Source organism: Hemicordylus capensis, chromosome 1 (genome assembly GCF_027244095.1).
Source record: "Hemicordylus capensis ecotype Gifberg chromosome 1, rHemCap1.1.pri, whole genome shotgun sequence".
NCBI lineage: Eukaryota > Metazoa > Chordata > Lepidosauria > Squamata > Cordylidae > Hemicordylus > Hemicordylus capensis.
The window spans coordinates 143,051,342-143,071,748 of NC_069657.1; the positions used below are offsets into that span (position 1 = coordinate 143,051,342).

Consider the following 20,407-nt stretch of genomic DNA (forward strand, 5'->3'; position numbering starts at 1 on the left):
TGAAAAAACAAAATTTAGTACCTGTCTAAGTGGGGTTTATAAGTTTCATCTCTTGGATCATCTTTGAAAGGAACCTCTTCTTCACTGATGAGCATTTCCTCTTCATCGCTGTTGATGGGGTGGGGTGGGGGGAGCAAAGTGGTAATGGAATGGTTTATTTTGTCTGGGAATATATTACATGTACAAAAGGAGGACAGTATAAACATCATTCATTTCTTCTGCATATTATGCTGAATATGGTACGGTGGCTGATATCCCAATGAAGCACCAGTGCAACGAGAGAAACACCAGTGCTTCTGAAGAGTTCCACTGCCCCAGTGCTAGTGTATGGGAGAATTTCAACCACCTCCCCTTCCCTGGAAGCCCTGTTACCCGAAAGTATGTCCCAGAGAGCTGCATAACTCTCAGGGACATGTTTTCAGGTGATACCACTTCCTGGGGAAGAAAAGGTAATTGAAATTTGCCTCCACTGCTGAACTAGCAGTAGAGCCGAATTAGTTGAACTTATCAGAAGCACCAGTGCTTTTCCTATTGCACTGGCTCTTTGTTAGTCAAGATCACAGCTAGTGTAGATGCTGAACAAAGGGCAGTATGCAGAAAAGACTCACTACGAAGGACAGAACCACCTCTTTTAGAACATATGACAGAGGGCATGGAGCAGTTGTTCAACTAATCCAATTATAGGAATGGCCATAATGAACATTGCTGCAATTTAAGTGGAACTAACATGATCTAAAGACTTATCTATTTTCCTAGAATAACTAGATGACATATTTCCTATGTTTGTTATCAATCTATAAACATTTCAGAGAATAATAAACTGAAGCCTCAGAAAAGAAAGCAAACATGTGAAAGGTCTCCTCTCTAGCTTGTCGCCCTACCAGATCAAGAAGTGGATACATTTTCCTTTATATGGTCAAGACAGACAACAGCAGTAGGATTTAAAGCCCCAGTGCCTCAAATCACTATGACTAGTTCATTATTCATTTCATTTCATTTTTAATGTAATTTATATACTGCCCTTCCAAAAATGGCTCAGGGCAGTTTACAAAAACAAACAAACAACAATTAAAATCCAAATGAAATCAATTAAACAATTAAATCATTTAAACATTAAAATCATTAAGACCAACATTAAAATTTAAAGCCATAGATCTAATTAAAAGCCTGGGTGAATAAATGTGTCTTCAGTGCCTTTTAAAAAGTTGCCAGAGATGGGGAGGCTCTTATTTCAACAGGGAGCGCATTCCAAAGTCTAGGGGCAGCAACGGAGAAGGCCCATTCCAGAATAATCGCCAAACGAGTTGGCGGCAGCTGCAGGTGAACCTCTCTGGATTATCTTAACAGGTGGAGGGCTCATGGTGAAGATGACATTCTCTTAAATACCTAGGGCCTAAGCTGTTTAGAGCTTTATAGGTAATGACCAGCACTTTGTATTTTGCCCGGAAACATACTGGCAACCAGTGTAGCTCTTTCAACACAGGAGTAATATGGTCTCTCCTAGATAACTCAGAGACCAACCTGGCTGCCACATTCTGGACTAACTGCAGTTTCCGGACTACGTACAAAGGCAGCCCCACATTCAGCGCACTGTAGTAATCCAGCCTAGAGGTTACCAGCATATGTACCACAGTTTTGAGGTGGTTCATCTCAAGAAATGGATGCAGCTGGCATATCAGCTGAAGCTGGCCACTGCCTCAACCTGGGACACTAGGGAGAGGTTCAGATCCAGAAGGACCCCCAGACTGTGTACCTGTTGCCACTGCTAGTGCCATCATCAAACCCAAGGAGAAAGAGACATCCTGGATACCCCACCATGAGACAGATTGCAGCAACAAAAATATTAGTTTTGGCCCATGGGAATAAGATTTGTCAGGTGCAGAACACAGATTTTGAACACTTATGTTGCTAACATGAGGAAAGACCCATCACCTTTGTGAGTAGAAGAAAACTTGCACAAGATAACATATCCACTTCATCCTCCCCATAACATCACTCTGCCCACCCCGACTCCTATCTTTAAATAGAATGTTGAATCTAGAATTCTCCTAGATCAAAAGAATTCCTAAACTGGAATAATGCTTAAATGTCTCACGTGGACCCTGTATATTAAGATTTAGCCTCTAATTCATCCAACGCGACTAATCAACTAATAGTGGGCATTTGTTACATCTATATTCTTTCCATTCGCCAAGTCTTTCAGAATGACATTTAAGACTCAAAGACACCCACTTTCAACCAGGATTTTCTCTATCATACCAGTCCTCCAACCACTATATATTAGGTAGGGAAATACACTCCAATCAAAGCTCCTTACCTAATTCCAGATGGAGACGGATGGTCTTCTGTGACCTCTAAAAAAAACAAAGACAAAGATATTTTCAGATCAGCATAAGTTCTCGTGATGATCAGTCTGCATCTTAGTATTCAGAGTTATCTCTTTCATGGTAACCCAATAAAATGGGATGTGTGCCACTCTAATACACATTTGCATTTCAACTATTAAACTGTACTTGCACCAGATCACTGTTGCACACAGCTATCTGAGATCATCCTATTTTCAGTAAGAGAACTTTAGAATATAATGCTGAAGATACACAATTTGCAATTTGAAACTCTCCCTTCTACTACACAGTAATTTTATGCAGACTCACTAATAGTCCCAATGGTTTCACTTTTTAGTGATTTAAAGAAGCACATACCAAATTCTAGCTGGTCTGTGTTTGGTTCTGACTTGCAGATGAGCTGGAGGGACCCAGTCTTGGACCTAGAGCTCCGTGAATTCTCTGTGTCGCACTGGCGAACAACAGCAGCTGCCCTGTTGCTGCGCCAGCCCCGACTGGGCCTGGCTGTGCTAACTGGGGTTCCAGCAGCAATAATATTGGATACTTCTTCCTCTTCAGTCTCTTCTTTGGGATCTGTGATATAAGCATATGTAACATAATACATGGATCAAAGAGGAAAATGGAGAATTTGCATATCAGACTAGGTCCCAATGGGTTCCCATCCCCACACCAGTTATTTCTGCAGGGCTGCTGCTAATCTCTCTCTCACAGTAGTTCAATGTTTTTCCACCTGAAAGTTAAACCTGGAGCTTTAAGCCTTGATGAGACATCCATTTGAGTCACTCAGGGTAGTTGCTCCTTTTCTTATCCAGGCAAACAATTAGAAGGAGAATTTGCAAATTCTCCTTCTACTTGTTTGTCTGGATAAGAACAGAAATTTCTTATCAGAAATGGAAAAACACTGAACTACTGTGAGAGAGATTAACAAGAGTCCTGTAGAAATAGCTGGTGTGGGGATAGGAACCCACTGGGACCCAGTCAGACAGAAATAAAATGGAATATAAACTTGTATGCAGAAGGTGTTTGACTAAGGCCTAGGTTAAGGCCTTCCTGAAGTAACTCCAATATTACAAGGATAGAAGTAGACATAGGCAGGAGTGCCTTAGTTTGACTCCAGCAGGCAAAACTATTCCCCTGAAAGACCCTGATGGCAGAGTCCTTCCTAACTCCTTAATGGCATAACCTAGCTCCCATCCCGGCAGTCCTGCCTTTTCAGCTCCAAGCAGAGAGTAGGAGGAGATCTCGCTTGGGACACTAATGCCCATTACTGCAGGAGCAAATTTGTGAGAGCATCTGGAAGCAGTGAGGATAACGCAAGCTCACTGTGAGTGTATCTTGATCAGTACTCTCATTAATAGGAGGGGAAGTGGGGAGAATGAATAAAAGAGGTTCTTTAACATAGCACTGATGGCATGCAAGAAGTCTTAAGTGAATGGCTGCTCAGCTGGAGACTTGTTCAAGTTGGTTCTGTTTCCCCAGGGTTAAGGTCCATTGACTCAGAATGTATGCATGTACGTTGTCCTCTCTATTTTCATGAGTCTCTGCTTGGCCTGAGCTAGCAAGCACAGAAAAGACAAGAAAGCTCTCTTGTGAAACCTCCCAGAACTCCAGCAAATACCTAAGATGAAGCGTCTCCTGCACTCAAAGATCCAAAACAGTGAGGTCTCAACTCAACCAAAGTATTGTAGACACACACCCCAATCTGGGTCAGTAGTGTAATTGGAGGCCAACATAAATTGGAATTCTTAATACTTCGCCCTCTTGGTACATTACTAGTCCTGCAGCATTTACTCCAGCTCCAGTAAGTACCAACTTGGTAGCTAGTGAATCAGTTAATATTTGGCGTTAAAAGAGACCTCTTGGTGGCCACTATGACAGCCACGGCCCTGCCCAGGAATTGTAGGGTATCCATTAGGCCATCAGTGAGGACAGAAGACTTGTTATATGGCTCACCAATGGTCTTTGCAGCAGACTCAGAAAGTTTTTCTCTGAAGGCACTTCAAAAGAAACTCTCAAGACAAGAGAAAGGATGGTGCCATCTTGGAGACCATGGTGTTACATACATTGTTCTCCTTAATGAAATACAAACTCTTCTGTCAGTCTGATCCCTAGGTAAGGTGTGTCAGGGGACAGCAAGAAGAGATGGTTTTCCTGACGAGTAATGCCATTGCTTCATCAACACTGGGGGTCATAAATAAACTGCACTCCATGCTGAAGAAGTAAATCTTGTTAAGCAACTTGGGATAGGCTGGCTGAAGGGATATGGCCAGGGCCCAACCAGACAGAAGTGAGAATGCCTCAGAACACTGGAAACAGGGAAATACTGCTCTGGAGCCTTGGAGGGCAAGGTAGGCGTGTGCACATGCGCGCACACACTAGGAGGGTCCTGGGAAGTGTTATAATTTTTTTCATCTGTGTGCAGAATGAATTTTGTTCTGGGCAGCAGTATCAAGGCAGTGTGTGCACACATGCATTCAGAATGGGGCTTCGTGATTCAACCTGAGCGGGATCCAAAATTAACTGAGCAGACATCAAAAAACATGTGAGTATGCACACATGTGCACGCCTTAGAGGGAACACTGGTCCTGGGTTAGTTTGGGAGCTGGAGCACCTCGAGTAACCTGGAAGATGTAGTTCAGGAACACTGATGTTGGAAAATATATTATGGAGCTTTCCCATCTACTTCCTTAGAAGTGCAGAGTTCCTCTGTTGTTTGTGCTTCCCACAATGATGAGAATCAGACCTAGCCTGACCTGATGGTCTCTTAGATTACTCTGGACAATCTAGGGAGAATTGCAGCATGCTTGTCTGCCAGAAATTCAGGAACATGAGAAAGGCTAGGGGAGGGCATCTTGATCTGTGATGGGAATGAAGGTTGCAGCTTAGTCTTTTCAGTGGGGAGTGTTGCAAGCTGAACTTAAGAGCACCAGATCTTAAGTGTGGCTAGGTGTCACAGAGGGGATAGGGCCCTTTAAACTAGGTCTTGTTCTCATTACCATGAATATTGGAAGTGTTTCTCTCTATGATCAGTCTGGTGAAAAGACAAGAGAACTGCCAAGAACGAGAGCAAAGAGACCACTGCGCAACTACCTGCAATGAGAACAATAAAGACCCAAACAGGAGCCAAGTAGAGCCCCTGCTTCCATGAAGATGTGGGCTTGATACCAGCTTGCTTTCTCACCACAAGAAGGTCTTTCTAAAGAATGCTCACACACCCCACACCTAGCACCAAGAGGAAGGAAACCCAGAACTCCATCAGGGCTAATTGCAGTCAAGGGTGACAGACAGCAGGAAGCACAGCAGCAATGGACAGGGGATGGAAGGGAGCATGTGGGCCTCCATAGAAGAATACCTTAAACCTGATTTCAGCCCTAGACATTATGCCCAAAGCACAATTCATCCTCCTAGATCTTCTCAGACAGATGGGGGAGGGAGATCTCCTGCACCTCAGGGAGGGCTGCAAGGCCAAGGGAATAAGGCACAACTCACTCTCCTTGGTGGGCTTCTTGCTCACACCTTGATTTATGGGCAGGAGGAGAGGGAGTCAAATTGTAGCTATGAAGCTAGATCAGTGTCCTCAACAAAAGCAGGCTGACCAGCCTGCTGCTATTCACTCCTTCTTGCCTGGTCAGACAGACGAAACCAGTCAGAATCATTTTTTCTGCTCAGGACATGAACCTGTATCCTTCTGAAGACGTAGGCAGGAGAAAGACTGGCTTCAGAGAGGAAGTGTGAGGAGTCTCCTATTCCAGTCTCCAGCCAAGTCTTTCTTCAGAGAATGCTGCCTCCTAATGGATGTCAAGCAGGGGGACCACAGGAGGCTGACAAGTAGAGAAAGCTTCTTCTGCTCTTACAATCATACAGCTGACCTGGAATCAGAGGTCAGACAATCTCCTTTCCCCTGGAAAAACCATATCATTCATCCATTGGGCTCACACAGGTCAGTCCTATGCTATTCAAACAAGAAGCTAAGAGCTGCTGTACTAGAGAAAGGTGCCCACAGAACAGGATAATTTGCAAAATGAGCTCTTAATTAGAAATATTTAAGTGGCTTTCTGGATTCATTTTGATTTTAAAAAATAAAATAAATTTGTTAAATAAAACAACAGCTTCTGCTTAATAACTCTTTCTGTTCCAGTCACCTTTTTTTATTTAGCAAATTTATTGACCTCCTGACTTCCTTAGACTCGAGACGGTTTACATAAGTTAAAACAACAATGAAGACCGGGGAGGGGCGGGGGGACACACACAGTAAAAACTAAAAGCCTGGCAAAATAAATAAGTTTTCAAAAGCTTTTTAAAGGACAGAAGAGAGGGGGCATTACAGATCTCAGGAGGCAAGGTGTTCCATTTTAGAGACTGCTTTGCACCTGTTCTGGCACGAGTTATGCTTCTGAACACAGATGACCAAAATTGGACATGGTGTACAGAAATAATCTCAACAGTTGTACAAGACTCCTAATATCCCCCTATTTCTTCCACAAATACCTAACCTAATAATCCAATCTCTGAATAGCCTCCATCTTCCTATCTCCCATAACCTAAACCATGAGTCTGAATGTGAAATTAAAGGAAATCAATAAATATTAACATGCAGTAGATTTGCAGTGTGATTTAGCTAATATATAGCAGTTCTTATCTCACTACTAAACAACTTTAGCAATTACTAAAGACAAAAAGCCTCACACACAAAGCTTCTATTTATATATTTTTTCCTTATAAAAGAAATTCATTCATCTCTTCCCCACCCCACCAAAAATATTTGGCACCCCAGGAGAATTCCAATTTTGCTCCATTGCTATATTAACTTACTACAATGTATGAACACAAATATACTCTGGTAATAATTTCTGAATAAGTATGACCTGCAACTCTTATATCCAAGTTCAAAAAAACCCAAACAAAATACCATTGTTTGCAAGCTTGCTGATGAATATGACCTGCAAATTTTATATCCCATTTAAAAACAAAATAATCTTGTTTGCAAGCTTGCTGAAAAGCAAAAAAACAGAGGGAACAGAATCTGCAGCCCATGTTAAACAGTACAACACAGAATTACCAAGCTCTCTGAGTTTAGTTTGGAAAACCACTTAATAAAAGGAAGTACTATACTATTTCATTACTACCCAGTCCCCTCATGGTTTAGCCCCCTCAACTGCTGGTATTCAATTGTTTGGCAGAGGAGTTTTTGTTTTGTCAAGCAGTTGATATTAGGTGATTATTTTCCTTGCACGTAATTGTTTATGTTGTTCGCAGTTTTAATGTAATTTGAATTGGTCTTATTTTGTAGGCTGGTTGGGGAAACTTAAACAGTCAAAGTACGAGGTATAAATTAATAAATAGGTTTGGCTATCCTGAAAACAGATCTCCCATATCCTTAATAACCAGAGATGAGTTTTCCAGAAAAAAATTGAATCAAACTTTCCCCATGCCAATTGCGTCTTTTGCAAAAAATTTGCATTAATTTTTCCTACTGCCACCCCTCCCCAAAAAATACTATACAGATTTTCCTGATGCCCTGAACAGACTGTGATAGTTACCTATTTATTCAGTAAAACACACCTTCACTTATTAATTTCCCCTCACTGTATCTCAGTTTCTCAAGTAGCCCAATTTGAAACTTTAAAAGTAGAAGATTTTCCACAGAAAAAATTAAGTATTGGAAATATTTCAATCCCACGTCTCTGTTAAGAACATGATATAGAGGCAATAAGCAAGAAAAAATGTATACTGGGAAAAGAGTATTTTAAAATGTAAACAGAATATTGCAAGGGGGGGGGGGGGAGAAGATATGCCAAGCTGACTAAATTCTTTACATCAGTTTTCACTGATGATTCTGAAAAAGGTATCTGCACCTGATGTATGTCAAATAAAGGTGACAAGTATATGAAGCTTAAACACAACAACAACAACAACAACAACAACAACAACAACAACAACAACAACAACAACAGGCAAATAAAGTAATGTCAACAGAACCAGATGGCACACACCTCTATCCCATGAAACTGGCAGTTGGAGACAAACATAAGGAGATGCTTTACACAATGCCAAATTAACTCATGGAATTTGTTGTTACAGGATGTATTAATTTAGATGACTGGAGGAGTGGGAGAAAGAAGGTTCCTAGAAGGTACACTAATCAGCTGCTACTACCCATCACAGTTAAAAGCAAGATCAGCAGTACATTTTTGACTCCCCAGTGTTAGGGACAAACCAGAGCTATCACCACCATGTATTGGCAGTTACTGTTTTCAGCAGCAACTCTAATCCACAAGCTGGACTTAGACATTTAGCCTGGTCTAACAAAGCAATTCTTATGTTTTATAAGAAATCTTACCTTTTACTGTAGCTTTATCTAGATACCTGAAATAAAAATAAAACACATTGTGAATTTCTGTTGGGGGGGGGGACGACATCCAGAGGATACGTGTTTCAGCAAAACAACTTTTTTTCTTTATCATAATCTCACTATAAGACAAGCATATATATCAGACCACAAGTGTTGATGCTACAGGTTCAGGAAAAATTAAGCATCTTCATCTTCAAAAGAACAATTAATATGGCTACACACATTAATAAAATCATCCAGGTGTCAGTGGAGCCCTTTCAGTTCTTACACATACCCCACTCCCCACACAACCCCTGCTAACTGAGCAAAGAGGAACATTTTTAAAGTAGTGATTTTCTTTATTGAGCAGGGAAAGAGAGCAACTGGCCCTATCCAACCACAACACAGCATCCCTTCAGTGGCTGTTTGCTGGTATCTGCCTTATGTTTCTTTTTAGATTGTGAGCCCTTTGGGGACAGGGATCCATTTTACGCATTATTTCTTCTATGTAATCTGCTTTGAGAACTTTTGTTGAAAAGCGGCATATAAATATTCGTGATAGCAGTTCATAATAGAAACTGAGCCCGTATCAGTCAGGGTCTTGAGACTTCAATTCTCATGATCTCATTTTTTAAAACCTAGGCTTCAACTGGCAATAAATTATAACACGCTAAATTGCTTGTGTCCCATATACTTGCAAATGTACACAGCTCCCAGATCTAACTCACCCACAATTTTAAATATAATCCTCTCTAATAAAACGTTTGGTGTCCGTCCGTGGACGGGCACCAAGCGTGTGTTCGTGCCTCCCTGCCCTGTTCTGGGCCTGCGCGAAGCGCAGGAGCAGAACAGAGCAAGGGAGACACGCTCGCCGGTACCCGGCGGACATCCTGGGCGGCCAGAAGCGGCTGCTCAGAAGAAGCTGGGAAGAGGCGGCGAGGGAAACGGCGGGGCCAGAAGCGGCCGCCGCGAAGATAGGAAAGAGGCGGAGGGGAAAGAGGCGGCGGGGGAAGCCGGCCGAGGTGGTGGCGGAGCCGCCGCCGAGGCCTGGCGTCGCCGCTAAAGCCGGCCAGGGGGAAAACTTTGGGGCCCGACTTCCCCACACTAGAGCCCGACATCCCCGCACCCCCCCCCATGAACAAGGGCCAACATGGCCCAGGAAAATGCCACCGCGGCCGCGGCCGCCAACCGCCCTCCCAGTAGCCCGATCCCGCCTTCCCCGCTCCCCCACACATGAACAAGGGCCAACATGGCCCAGGAAAATGCCTCTGCGGCCGCCGCCGCCAACCGCCCACCCAGCTGCCCGAGACCTCCTTACCCAAAGAAGAACCAACCCCGACGACCGAGGAAAAAGGAGCTCACAAAAAGAGCTCCTCTCTCGGCAAAGACACTGCCCAGACTGCCGCTGGGCGTCCTTTACGCCCAATGCAACAGTCCGGGAAGAGGCTTGCCCGAGAAATGAGCTCTGCTTGCGAGCTCCTTTCTCCGTCGCGTTCAAAACAGTGAGTAAAGTTGCCAGGTTGGGGGTGGGGAGCGCAAGACTCTTCTGGGCAGGGGAGAGGGGGAAGGGCAAGTGGGGGAGGGCAAGAGGGAGGGTTGGAGGGGGGAGGGCAAGAAGGAATGGGGCAGGGAGGAGGGCAAGAACGAGTGGGGCAGGGGGGAAGAGGGAGGGCCAAGAGGGAGTGGGTCAGGGTGGAGGGGGAGGGCAAGAGGGAGTGGGGCAGGAGGAGGGGAAAGGGCAAGAGGGAGTTAGGCAGGGGGAGGGGGAAGGGAAGGGCAAGAGGGAGTAGGGTGGCAGGAGGGACTGGGGCAGGAGGCTGACAGGAAGGGGAGGGTGTGAGCGGGGTGGGAGGGGGAGGAAGAGAGGCCAGAGTGTGGGGCAGGAGGGAGGGTGGGGCAGGAGAGACAAACAAACACACACACACACACACACACACAAAGATGAAGAACACATAAAGGGGGGTAAAAAGGCTAGCGCCCGTTGTTATAACGGGCTTAAAAATACTAGTGATTCATATCTTATGAGAAAAATTGGTCCTGAATCTCATTTGCTCTAGTGGCAGCCCTGCCTACATGTGAGCACTGCAAGATATTCCCCTTAGGACAGGGTTAGTCAACCTTGGCTTTCCAGCTGTTGATGAACTACAGCTCCCAGTATCCTCTGACACAATTTATTGTGGCTGGGAATGCTGGGAGATGCAGTTCAGCAATAGCTGGAGAGCTAAAGTTGACTACCGCTGGCTCAGGGGGTGAGGCCATAGCTTAGTGGAAGAGCAGCTGCATGCTTCCAAGCAGAAGGTCCCAGGTTCACTCCCTGGCATCTCCAGGAGGAACTAGAAGAGACTCCTGACTGAAACCTTGGAGGGCCACTGCTAGTAAATAATGACAATACTAAGCTAGATGGACCAGTGGTCTGACTCAGTATAAGGCAGTGCCCTATGTTAAACTGTTTAGGAGCCTGGAATCCTAAAGTAATAATCTGATTAGTGCAAGACTCACTGAATGCTGTGGGACTGCCAACCAAATAAGCATGCACAAAGCTTCCAATGTGCTTCAAATTGATAACTGCCTCACCTGCTCTCAATACATCACAGCAAAGCTATTTTTGAAGTTGGGTAATGTCCAGCAGTTACATAATTTTCCTGAGCAGTATTCATATCAATTTAATGCAACAGCATACAAAACAGGGTTTCATTTAAAACAGGGTTTCATTTAAAAATACAAGAATGCATAATATAACGTGACAATTGGCCAAGGAACAAGACCACACTTATAAAGACAGGAATATTCAGTTTGACAGAACTCCATAGAAACAGTTTGTCTGTGAACACCAGGAGTTCGGGGACAAATATCAGAGCAAGACTGTTGCTTTTCAGGCTCCTGCGGGAACAAGAACAGTGGGCTGGACGGGGCCTTAGTGAGATTCGTGTGGGCAATTGTCATGCGGCCATCTATCACCCTGCTGGCAGCAGCATCATCTCAGCGCGGCGTGGCCTGCGTGACACGGGAAGGAAGGAAGGGAGGGAGAGAGGACATCCCACCCCGCTCCCGCCTCAACCCTTCAGCGCGCGCAATAGGGTGGTGGATACTCACGAGCCGCGCGGGGTCGCCTTCCTGCAGGCAGCGCCAGGCGGAGTGGCAGTTGGCGGTTGTGCAGTCTCAGCTCCGGGTGCGGGCGGCAGCTCTCCACCTTCCTGGCTCTGTCGCGCTCCGGGGCTGCTGCGGCGACGGCGGGGATACTCGGCCTTCCTTCGGCGAGAGGCTGCAGCGGCGGCGGCGGCTGCAGCTGCAGCAGCCGCGGCCCGGCCCCGCTCCCGGCCCCCCCGGAGAACGCGGCTGCCGCCAGACTCCTCCCCTTGCTCGGCGGCGGCTGTGGGAGGGGGCGGGGGACGCCGGCGGCCGCTGGGAGGCGGAGTCCGCGCCTCTTCCCTCTCTGGCTGTGGCGGCTGCTGCGGCGGCTCTTCCTCCTGGGTCCCCGGCTGCTCGGACGCCCCCGGCATCAGAGCAGCTGGCGGAGGGAACCCCAGCGGCGACTCCCCCTCCTGGCCCTGACAGCCCTCGCCGCTCACACCGCCTCTGTACGGCAGACCCCCCTCCCGCCGCGCGTGGGACCGAGGCCAATCAGCAAGAGGTTCGGAGTTCAAGCTGAACGCAAGGCCCCTTACGCCTGCCAATCAGGAGAGACGATGCAAGACACACACCCCCACCCCTCTCCAAGGCTGACCAATCAGAACAGCAAGCCGGGCTGGCACTCTATGGACCAATCAACGGGCTAGTCTTGTCGGGAGCGCGCGCGCGCTGTCTTGATTCCTGGCCGTGGCGCGCGCTTCGTAGAATTGAGAGCCGTTTAACAGTTATGTCTCTCGCGCCAAGTTTAGATTCCCTTCTTTACCCTGCTGAAGGCACACCGTTGTACAGATCCTGCGTGCGTGCTCTGCCTCGAGCTGCGAAACAATTAGTACTGCTCACAGACAGTATTTCTGAGTAGCCATTAGTCCTATCAACGTCGCCTCCCCCACTCGCCCCGCAGTTTGGACCAGTCTGATATCCCTAAGCTTCTGTTTGAAGGAGTAAAACGAAATGTTAGCCGGTACCTTCCGAAAACGTGTTTTCTGGTTTTCACATCGTTCGCAGGTTTCAAAGCTCCATGCTTGGGGAGATTTAAAAAACAAAACAAAAACACTGTAGCTTCTCCTTTAAGAAAAAAAAAGCACCGTCGTGTGGCGGGTGAAAGTCGGTGACAAAATGGCGTCCGATAAGGGGAGGCGGGACTTATGGAGAACGCACGCATTTCCGCTCTCGCAGTCAGAAACGCGCATGTGTGAATAGGCGCAGCATTATGGGAGTTGTAGTTTCCATTATGTTCACGATGGAAGGTACAAGCACGGGTAATGCAGTTGTAATGGGTTCCTGGCAGACACACGTCAGGGCTCTGGTTACAACAGATAAAACCCTGTGCGGGGTTGTGGGTAAGAGTTGTGGAAATACGGAGCAAAATAATGTAAAAATCCAAATTCACTGGGCAGGATTTGAAGCTCGCTTTCGTTTTTTAAAGAGAAACTATTGATGACTTGCATCCCCTCGCCCCCCTTTTCTGTCAGGGCTTCTATACTCTTCAATGCCCCTGGTGAGAAGTAAAAAGAGATGGACATGCAGTGATCTAGGTAAAAGCACAGAGATGGATGTAACTCTCATTATTCCTTTTGCTTCAGTATCTTAAAAGTGTTTTAATAGTGCCCTCTTCCACCCCAGAAAATAAGCTCCATAAGGTTAAAAGGTATTGGCAGAGCAGGAACGCAAGGGTTTCTTGCGTTAAAAAGCTGTTTAGCAGGTAGAAATCTAACAGGCACAGCTCCATTGTGGTTTTATTGATGTGAAAGGCTCTACCTGTTGAATGCATTTCTGTGAAAGCCTGCTAATGGCACAGAAGTCCCCCCCCCCCGAAGAATACACCTCTATTTTAGCCGTTAGTTATTACTGCTCAATTACAACCCCTTTTTTTTCTGTTTCTCTGGCAAATTATATACTCTGAGTAGGGAGTGAAATACTGCTTTAGAATTCTGCCTATTTAGATAACATTACTTAGACTGAGAAGAGGCAGAAAGACTGAGTTTCCAAAACACCGATTCTTTGTAACTCTTATTTATAAGCAAAAGCAGGCTACAATCCTAAACAAAGCTATTAGTGAATAAACTCCATTGAACACAGTAGGATTTACTTCTGAGTAAACACATATAGGATTATGTCTATAAACTGAATGACTCTCAACACCCATTTAGAGCCTTCCTTTTCACATTCACAAGCAGCCCAACTACCTTTAGAGTGGAGGGCATAGCTCTTGCACTTCCAGCCAAAGAGGGCAATGGGGCGGCAGGGAGGTACACTGCCGCCCCGAGGTTTTTACGAAAAATGACACTGGAAGGGGGTAAGTGGAGGAGGGGTAAGTGCACCCTCCCCCCGCCCTTAAAGCACCAACCCCCGGGGCCTTCAAACTTTGAACAGGCCCCGTATTTGAACCTGTTCAGAGGCCCGTAAAAGGGCCTCCGAACAGGTTCGTGTACGTCTGTAGCAAGAATGCATTTCTCCCGATTAGATGTCACTGATGGATGTGCCAGTGCGCTCTTGGCACATCCTTTACTTGCTTAAGAGGGATGCTAATCTAAATTACTTCTCTACATGCACTTCAGCAGGTGGCCTCAAGTATTGTTTCATGGCTGTACACATTGCTGCACAACTTATAGCCTTTTCTTTGTTTGCAACGTCAAGCTTGCTTCCAACTTGCTTCCCAAGATAAACATATGCTATCAGTGAGTTGGGTGTTTCTGCATCACAGCACCATCATAATTTCAGGCTGTATACTTCTTTGTATACAGTCAGGTATACCGTTCTTTGTATACAGAACTGTACTTTTTCGGCTTGCTTGGCATGTGTTGCCAGAAGGGACAGCATCTCAGAAACCTAACAGCCACTCATCAACTGCTGGTCAGACCCAGGGATGTAGCTGTGCTGCAGCTTCCACACAGACAAGGTCCAGATTCCTCTAATAGTTGCTAGCTTGGCAGTCACTCTTCTTTCCTGTCGTATGGCTTTGTCACTGAACCTTACACAGAGGCGTATCTAGGGAAAATAGCGCCTAGGGCAAGCACTGAAATTGCGCCCCCTGTCCAAATATCTGACACCCATCTTTCAGATAACTTTACCACAATATCAGCTGAAAAATACAAGTCAACTCGTTAATCTTTTAAAATTTCAAAAACTATTTAGCAGGGGATGTAGCCAGACCCAAAAATGCTGGAAAACTACAAATTTCAGTATGCTGGGGCTCATGAAATACCCAAATACTATGTGGAGGTGTACTTAGAAAATTAAACAGAAGTTCCTGTCTAACTCTCTACTATGCATTGTAGCATCACTCATAAGTTTTAAAAATAAATGGAGAATTTGACTTTTCCCAGATACTCTGAAAATAATTAAAGGATGTGCAGAGTAAATTGTGTCACTGCTTGGAATATATTCTAGTATTTCAGAAAGACAGTTAAAATGAGAGAAAGAGAGCAAGAAACTCCCAGTGGGCCTTAATACTAAGGATTTCACACTGATTCAAAGACAAACTCACCATTAATAGCCATATTATTAAGACATCACATTTAACTCACTTATCACAAGTTGTTGTTGTTGTTGTTTCCCTTCTTTTTCCTGTATTTATGCTGGCCTTGGGCCGAAATAAACCAATACATACATACACACTTATCACAAGAAGCAAAGTAAGAACAAATGAATACAATCCTAGATCATAAGCTTCAGCTCAGTATTCACAAGCCCTGATTCTCTGTACATAGTGCCAAACTGAATATGTGTACAGTGACTTATATTAAATTTTAAAAATATTTTTTACCTGTAGCCCCTTCGGGGCGCTCCTATATTCCGTGGGTGGGTGGGAGTCTGCAAAGGTTACCCCTTCCTCCGCAAGCCTCTAGGGCCTCACAGGGACCATTTGAGTATGTGCAGTGGCCATTTTTAAAAATAATTGTGGTGTTTTTTTTTAAATTGCCACTGAAAACAAAATGGCCACTGCACATGCTAAAATGGCCTCTGCAAGGCCTGAAATGGCCTATGGTCTCACAGAGGCCATTTGAGCATGCACGGTGGGCATTTTGTATTTGGTGGCCATTTTTTATTTTATTTTTTAAATTTAAGAAATTGCGCCCCCCTTCAAGTGGTGCCCGGGGCACGTGCCCTGCCTGCCCTACCCCTAGTTACGCCCCTGACCTTACATGACTTGTAATAGCCTCCAGTCATCTCAGCTGCATCATGGGACAGAAGGAGGAAGGCCCTAGATGTACTGCCCCCAGTCCCTGCTGCACTGCCTGATTGGCATGAAACATATCAGCCAGGATTAGCAGGCTAAGATACACTTTCTATTCTGTTAGGTCAAGGTACTTCCATCAGAACATAGGAAGCTGCTGCCTACTGAGTCTGACTGTAGGTCCATCTAGAGCAGCATTGTCTACTCTGACTGGCAGTGGCTCTCCAGGACTTCAAGCAGTATTTGGGTTCCTCTCTCAAGGTTCACGGCCATCCCCACCACCACCACCTCCCATTGCAGGAGAAGGAATTGCTGCACTCATTGCCTTCTCTTGGTTTAATATAGTTGTCTATCTCTTTTATGGTGCAGCTCTGCCACCCTGTGGCCAGTTTAAACAATGCAAGCTATTCTATCCACTCTAAACCAAAAGTGGGTTATTATTACAATTGCACAACTCGTCACAATAGAGGGCTGCTTTGAGAAGAGAATGGAAGGAAATAGATCAAGCCCCTCACACTCCACTTTCAAACATGGCTGCTGACAAGTGAGGTTGCCAATTGTTAATGCAGCTTTGTCATAAAAGCCCAGCTGGATAAAGAGAGATATACATATCAGGCAGTATAAAAATATGATTGGTTGGTAGATAGATAGATAGATAGATAGATAGATAGATAGATAGATAGATGTCAGTCATGTCCAGCATTCTGTCACCCACAGTGGCCAACCAGATGCTTTTGGAAAAGCTACAAGCAGGGCATGAAGGCAAGAAACCCCTCTCACTTTGCAGCAACTTTGCTTTTTCTCTGAACATGGAGGTTCCCTATAGCCATTATGACTAAGAGCCATCAACAGACCACACCAGTGTTCCCTCTAATCCTTTTCATCTCTGTGCGGAATGAGTTTTGTTCCAAGTGGCAGTATCGAGGCACTGTGTGTGCACATGCATTCAGAGTGGGGCCTTCCTGATTCAACCTGAGCAGGATCTAAAATTAACTGAGCGGACATTTTAAAACTTGTGAATGCACGGACATATGCACACACCTTAGAGGGAATACTGGACCACACAGGTTGATATAAAGCAGGGCTGCACAACTTCGGCCTTCCAGCTATTGCTGGATTACAACTCTCAGCCACAGTGACCAATTGTCAAGGATGATGGGAGTTGTAGTCCAACATCTACAGGAAGGCGGAAGTTGTGCAGCCCTTATTTAAAGGCATTGTGATCCTGGCCATGTCCTTTTCATTCCTTTCCCTAATAATACCTAGTGTCGTGTTGCTTCTTTCACTGACACTGCACACCAAGGTGATGCTTTCTTTCAGTATCTACCACTCAACTCACTGTTCATCCATAGTTTCATATTGCTTACAAACAAGTAAATTATTGGGCTCTCGCTGTGGTAGAACATCTGCTTTGCATGCAGACGGTCCTGGGTTCAATCACTGGCATCTTCAGGTAGGGCTGGGAAAGACTCTCGCCTGAAACCTTGGAGAGCTGCTGCTGGTCAGTGTAGACAATATTGAGCTAGATGGACCAAGGGTCTGACTCCGGATAAGGCAGCTTCTTACAGATCCGATACAGATTATTTTTATTATTATTATTATTATTATTATTATTATTATTATTATTATTATTATCATTATTATTATTATTATTATTTCAATTTCTATACCGCCCTTCCAAAAAATGGCTCAGGGCAGTTTACAAAGAGAAATAAAACAAATAAGATGGCTCCCTGTCCCCAAAGGGCTCACGTTCTAAAAAGAAACATAAGATCCACGGGAAGTCCAAATATAGGTTTCCCAGATCACCATTTTCCACCTGCTTGTTGACTATCTCAAAGAACTCCAACAGGTTGGTGAGGCAGGACCTGACTTTGCAAAACCCATGCTGGATTTTTCTTAGCAAGGCTTGTTCTTCTACATGTTTAACAATTATAATTTTAATTACACTCAGAGGTAATTTTGGAGCCTGGACCTAAAGGCCTTTGGAGGCCCCCCTCCGCAAATTAAGCATCATTTTTTAACATGTAGGGCACAAACCACACTACCCAGGTCAGACTAAAGAAGATTTGGGGGTCCCCAGGGGGTGTGGAGGCCCTGGACCTTAGCCCCGAAGTCCAGGGGTAAGAGCAGCTCTTATCACACTCTCCATCAATTTACTTAGAATAGACCTTAGGCTCCCCTGTAATTTTCTCACTATCTCCACAGATCATTTTTTTGAAAATGGCATTATATTGGATGCTTTTAAAATCTTCCAGTAAGGTGGCTGATTTTAGTGACAAGTTGCATATGTTTTCTAGAAGATCAGCAACTGCGTTGATCATGGTGAAGGAGGCAATATGGCTATTCTAGCAACAAGTTGCTCAGATTGGAAATTCAAACTTAGGGTAGTTGTTCTTCCAGACAGAGCAAAGAAGCTGGACCAGAAGTGGAGACTGTGGATCCAAACCAGTAACCCTCTGACCAAGAGGGCCCCTGTTACTTCTTAGCTCATCTGGTTCTTCAGGGCTGACTAGCAATAGTCTCTTTTTGTTTTTGCTGCCACCATCAGGGGTGCTGTAGTAGAGCAGCAGGTCAGCCATTTCCTCCACCTGCAAGCTGTTCTGGTGATGCAGAAGATAAGGTGCCATGATTCTCCTGCCAGATCCCCCCAGACTGAGCCTAGGGGGTGATTGATGCCTTGAAGGTCATTGGCAACACTCCACAAGCACTGGAGTCTCCAGCTGCTGACCTGTAGATTATACAGGATGCTTCTAGATCAGGGCTGCTCAACTTTGGCCCTCCAGGAGGTTTTCCACACATGGCTTTATGCCTCAAGGTCTCTGAAGAGCGAATCTGCTTCACAGCAGATTCACAAGATGTTTACTTCGGGGGATTAAAATGACAGTCCACATAGCTGTCGGCTTCTCCCTTCACTCCCTGGCGGAGCTTTTTCCAGTGCATTCGCACCTCCCTGGTCCGGGTTTTCCTTCCAACCAATCAGAAATTACAGCACAGAGGAGGAGGGGAGAGAGCTTTTAAAAAATAGTTGGACAGCTAAGAGCTCAAGACCAGCATAATGAGTTGCAAGACAGCTGGATCCAACAGCAAGATGCTCAACCCTTGCCTTTGCGAGTGACTGCCTTCATCACATAATGTTTACCCTGCCCACCCCTGCCCCTAATGGACTCTATTTGTCCCATTTTTTTTGACACATAAAAACATTTTTTAAAAAAACTTTTAAAGCCACCGCTGAGCAGGACAAGTGGCGAGAGCAGCTCTCCCGCCTCCCAAATGATGAAGGGGAGCTGCTCTTGCCACTTGTCCTGCTCAGCGGCGGCTTTAAAAGTAAAAACCAAAACCCGCCCCTAGGTGGCCACCCCCCCCCCCAGAACTTGCAGTTGCAAATCACTTCGAGCAGACCATGCCCCAAACAGTTGTCAAACTCCTCTTCACTGAGTTTTGAAGAACGCGGATTTACTGGCATGACCAACACAAACATAACAAAGAAAACTGCGGGGAATAACAGAATCCCTGGGTTATTTTTCAAAAATCTCTGAAACTAGAGGATTTTTAAAAACCGAACATACTTCAGGCTGAGCCAGAATTCGCAGCCTCCATTTGGGGCAAATCAAACTCCTGTCTGTCCTGGTCCCTGATAGCCCACAGGGATGGTGGGGTAAATCCAGCCAATATGTGGACTGGCATACTCCAATCAGGAGTGGATTCGCAATAAAAGCCCTGTGTGAAAAGCTTCCTGCAGATGTTGGCCTACAGCTCCCATAATCCCTGGCTATTGGCCACTGTGGTTGGGGATTATGGGAGTTGTAGGCCAAAAACAGCTGGGGGGGTGCTGAGCAGGCCTGTTCTAGATCAAGAGTCTTTGCACATTCAATCTCACTTTGTTTCTTGTGGTCCCAGTACTAATCCTCCAGCATTTCCTGAATGGATTCAAGTATGTGCCCAGCGTTTCACCCTCATGTATGCAAGCTGAGGGTTTTGATCCCCCCGCAAACAGGGCTGCACCCCTTCAGTCTGCCTGCAGATGTTGGACTACAACTCCCATCACACCTGACTATTGGCCACTGTGGCTTGGAATGATGAGAGTTGTAGTCCAGCACCACCTGGACGGCCAAAGTTGTGCAGCCCTGCACTAAAGCAACATTTTCACAAAATTACCCCCATGCCCCACCTCCTGTTTGCACCCATGCACTGCAAGAAGTCTGATACAGTGTGCCTAAAGGGAGGCAGGTCTGTTATTTAGAGTTGGGATTGCGAAGTAGCCAGATTCTGAAGAATTGTGTTTAACTTCTGCGAAAAGACCTTGGCAATGCCAACAGGGAGAGAATGCATGAGCGTGATGGCACCAATTCAGCATGATTAAAAAAAAACAAAAAAACAAACCACAACCCTTTATTACTGAGGTTGGAGGGGACCATATGTGGG

The 20,407-nt window shown here is 45.4% G+C and overlaps 1 protein-coding gene across 1 annotated transcript in view; it reads right to left on the reverse strand.

The window, feature by feature from the left end:
• Positions 1-12,921, reverse strand: part of ZFP91 (ZFP91 zinc finger protein, atypical E3 ubiquitin ligase) — a 28,125-nt gene extending 15,204 nt beyond the window's left edge. Inside the window, exons 1-5 of the mRNA XM_053285236.1 lie at positions 11,770-12,921; positions 8,686-8,711; positions 2,703-2,918; positions 2,318-2,354; positions 22-108 (exon numbers count right to left, since the gene is read on the reverse strand). Of these exons, the coding sequence (XP_053141211.1) occupies positions 22-108; positions 2,318-2,354; positions 2,703-2,918; positions 8,686-8,711; positions 11,770-12,176 (773 nt within the window). The 5' untranslated portion in view covers positions 12,177-12,921. The remainder of the gene's footprint in view (positions 1-21; positions 109-2,317; positions 2,355-2,702; positions 2,919-8,685; positions 8,712-11,769) is intronic.
• Between the last annotated feature and the right edge of the window lie 7,486 nt (positions 12,922-20,407).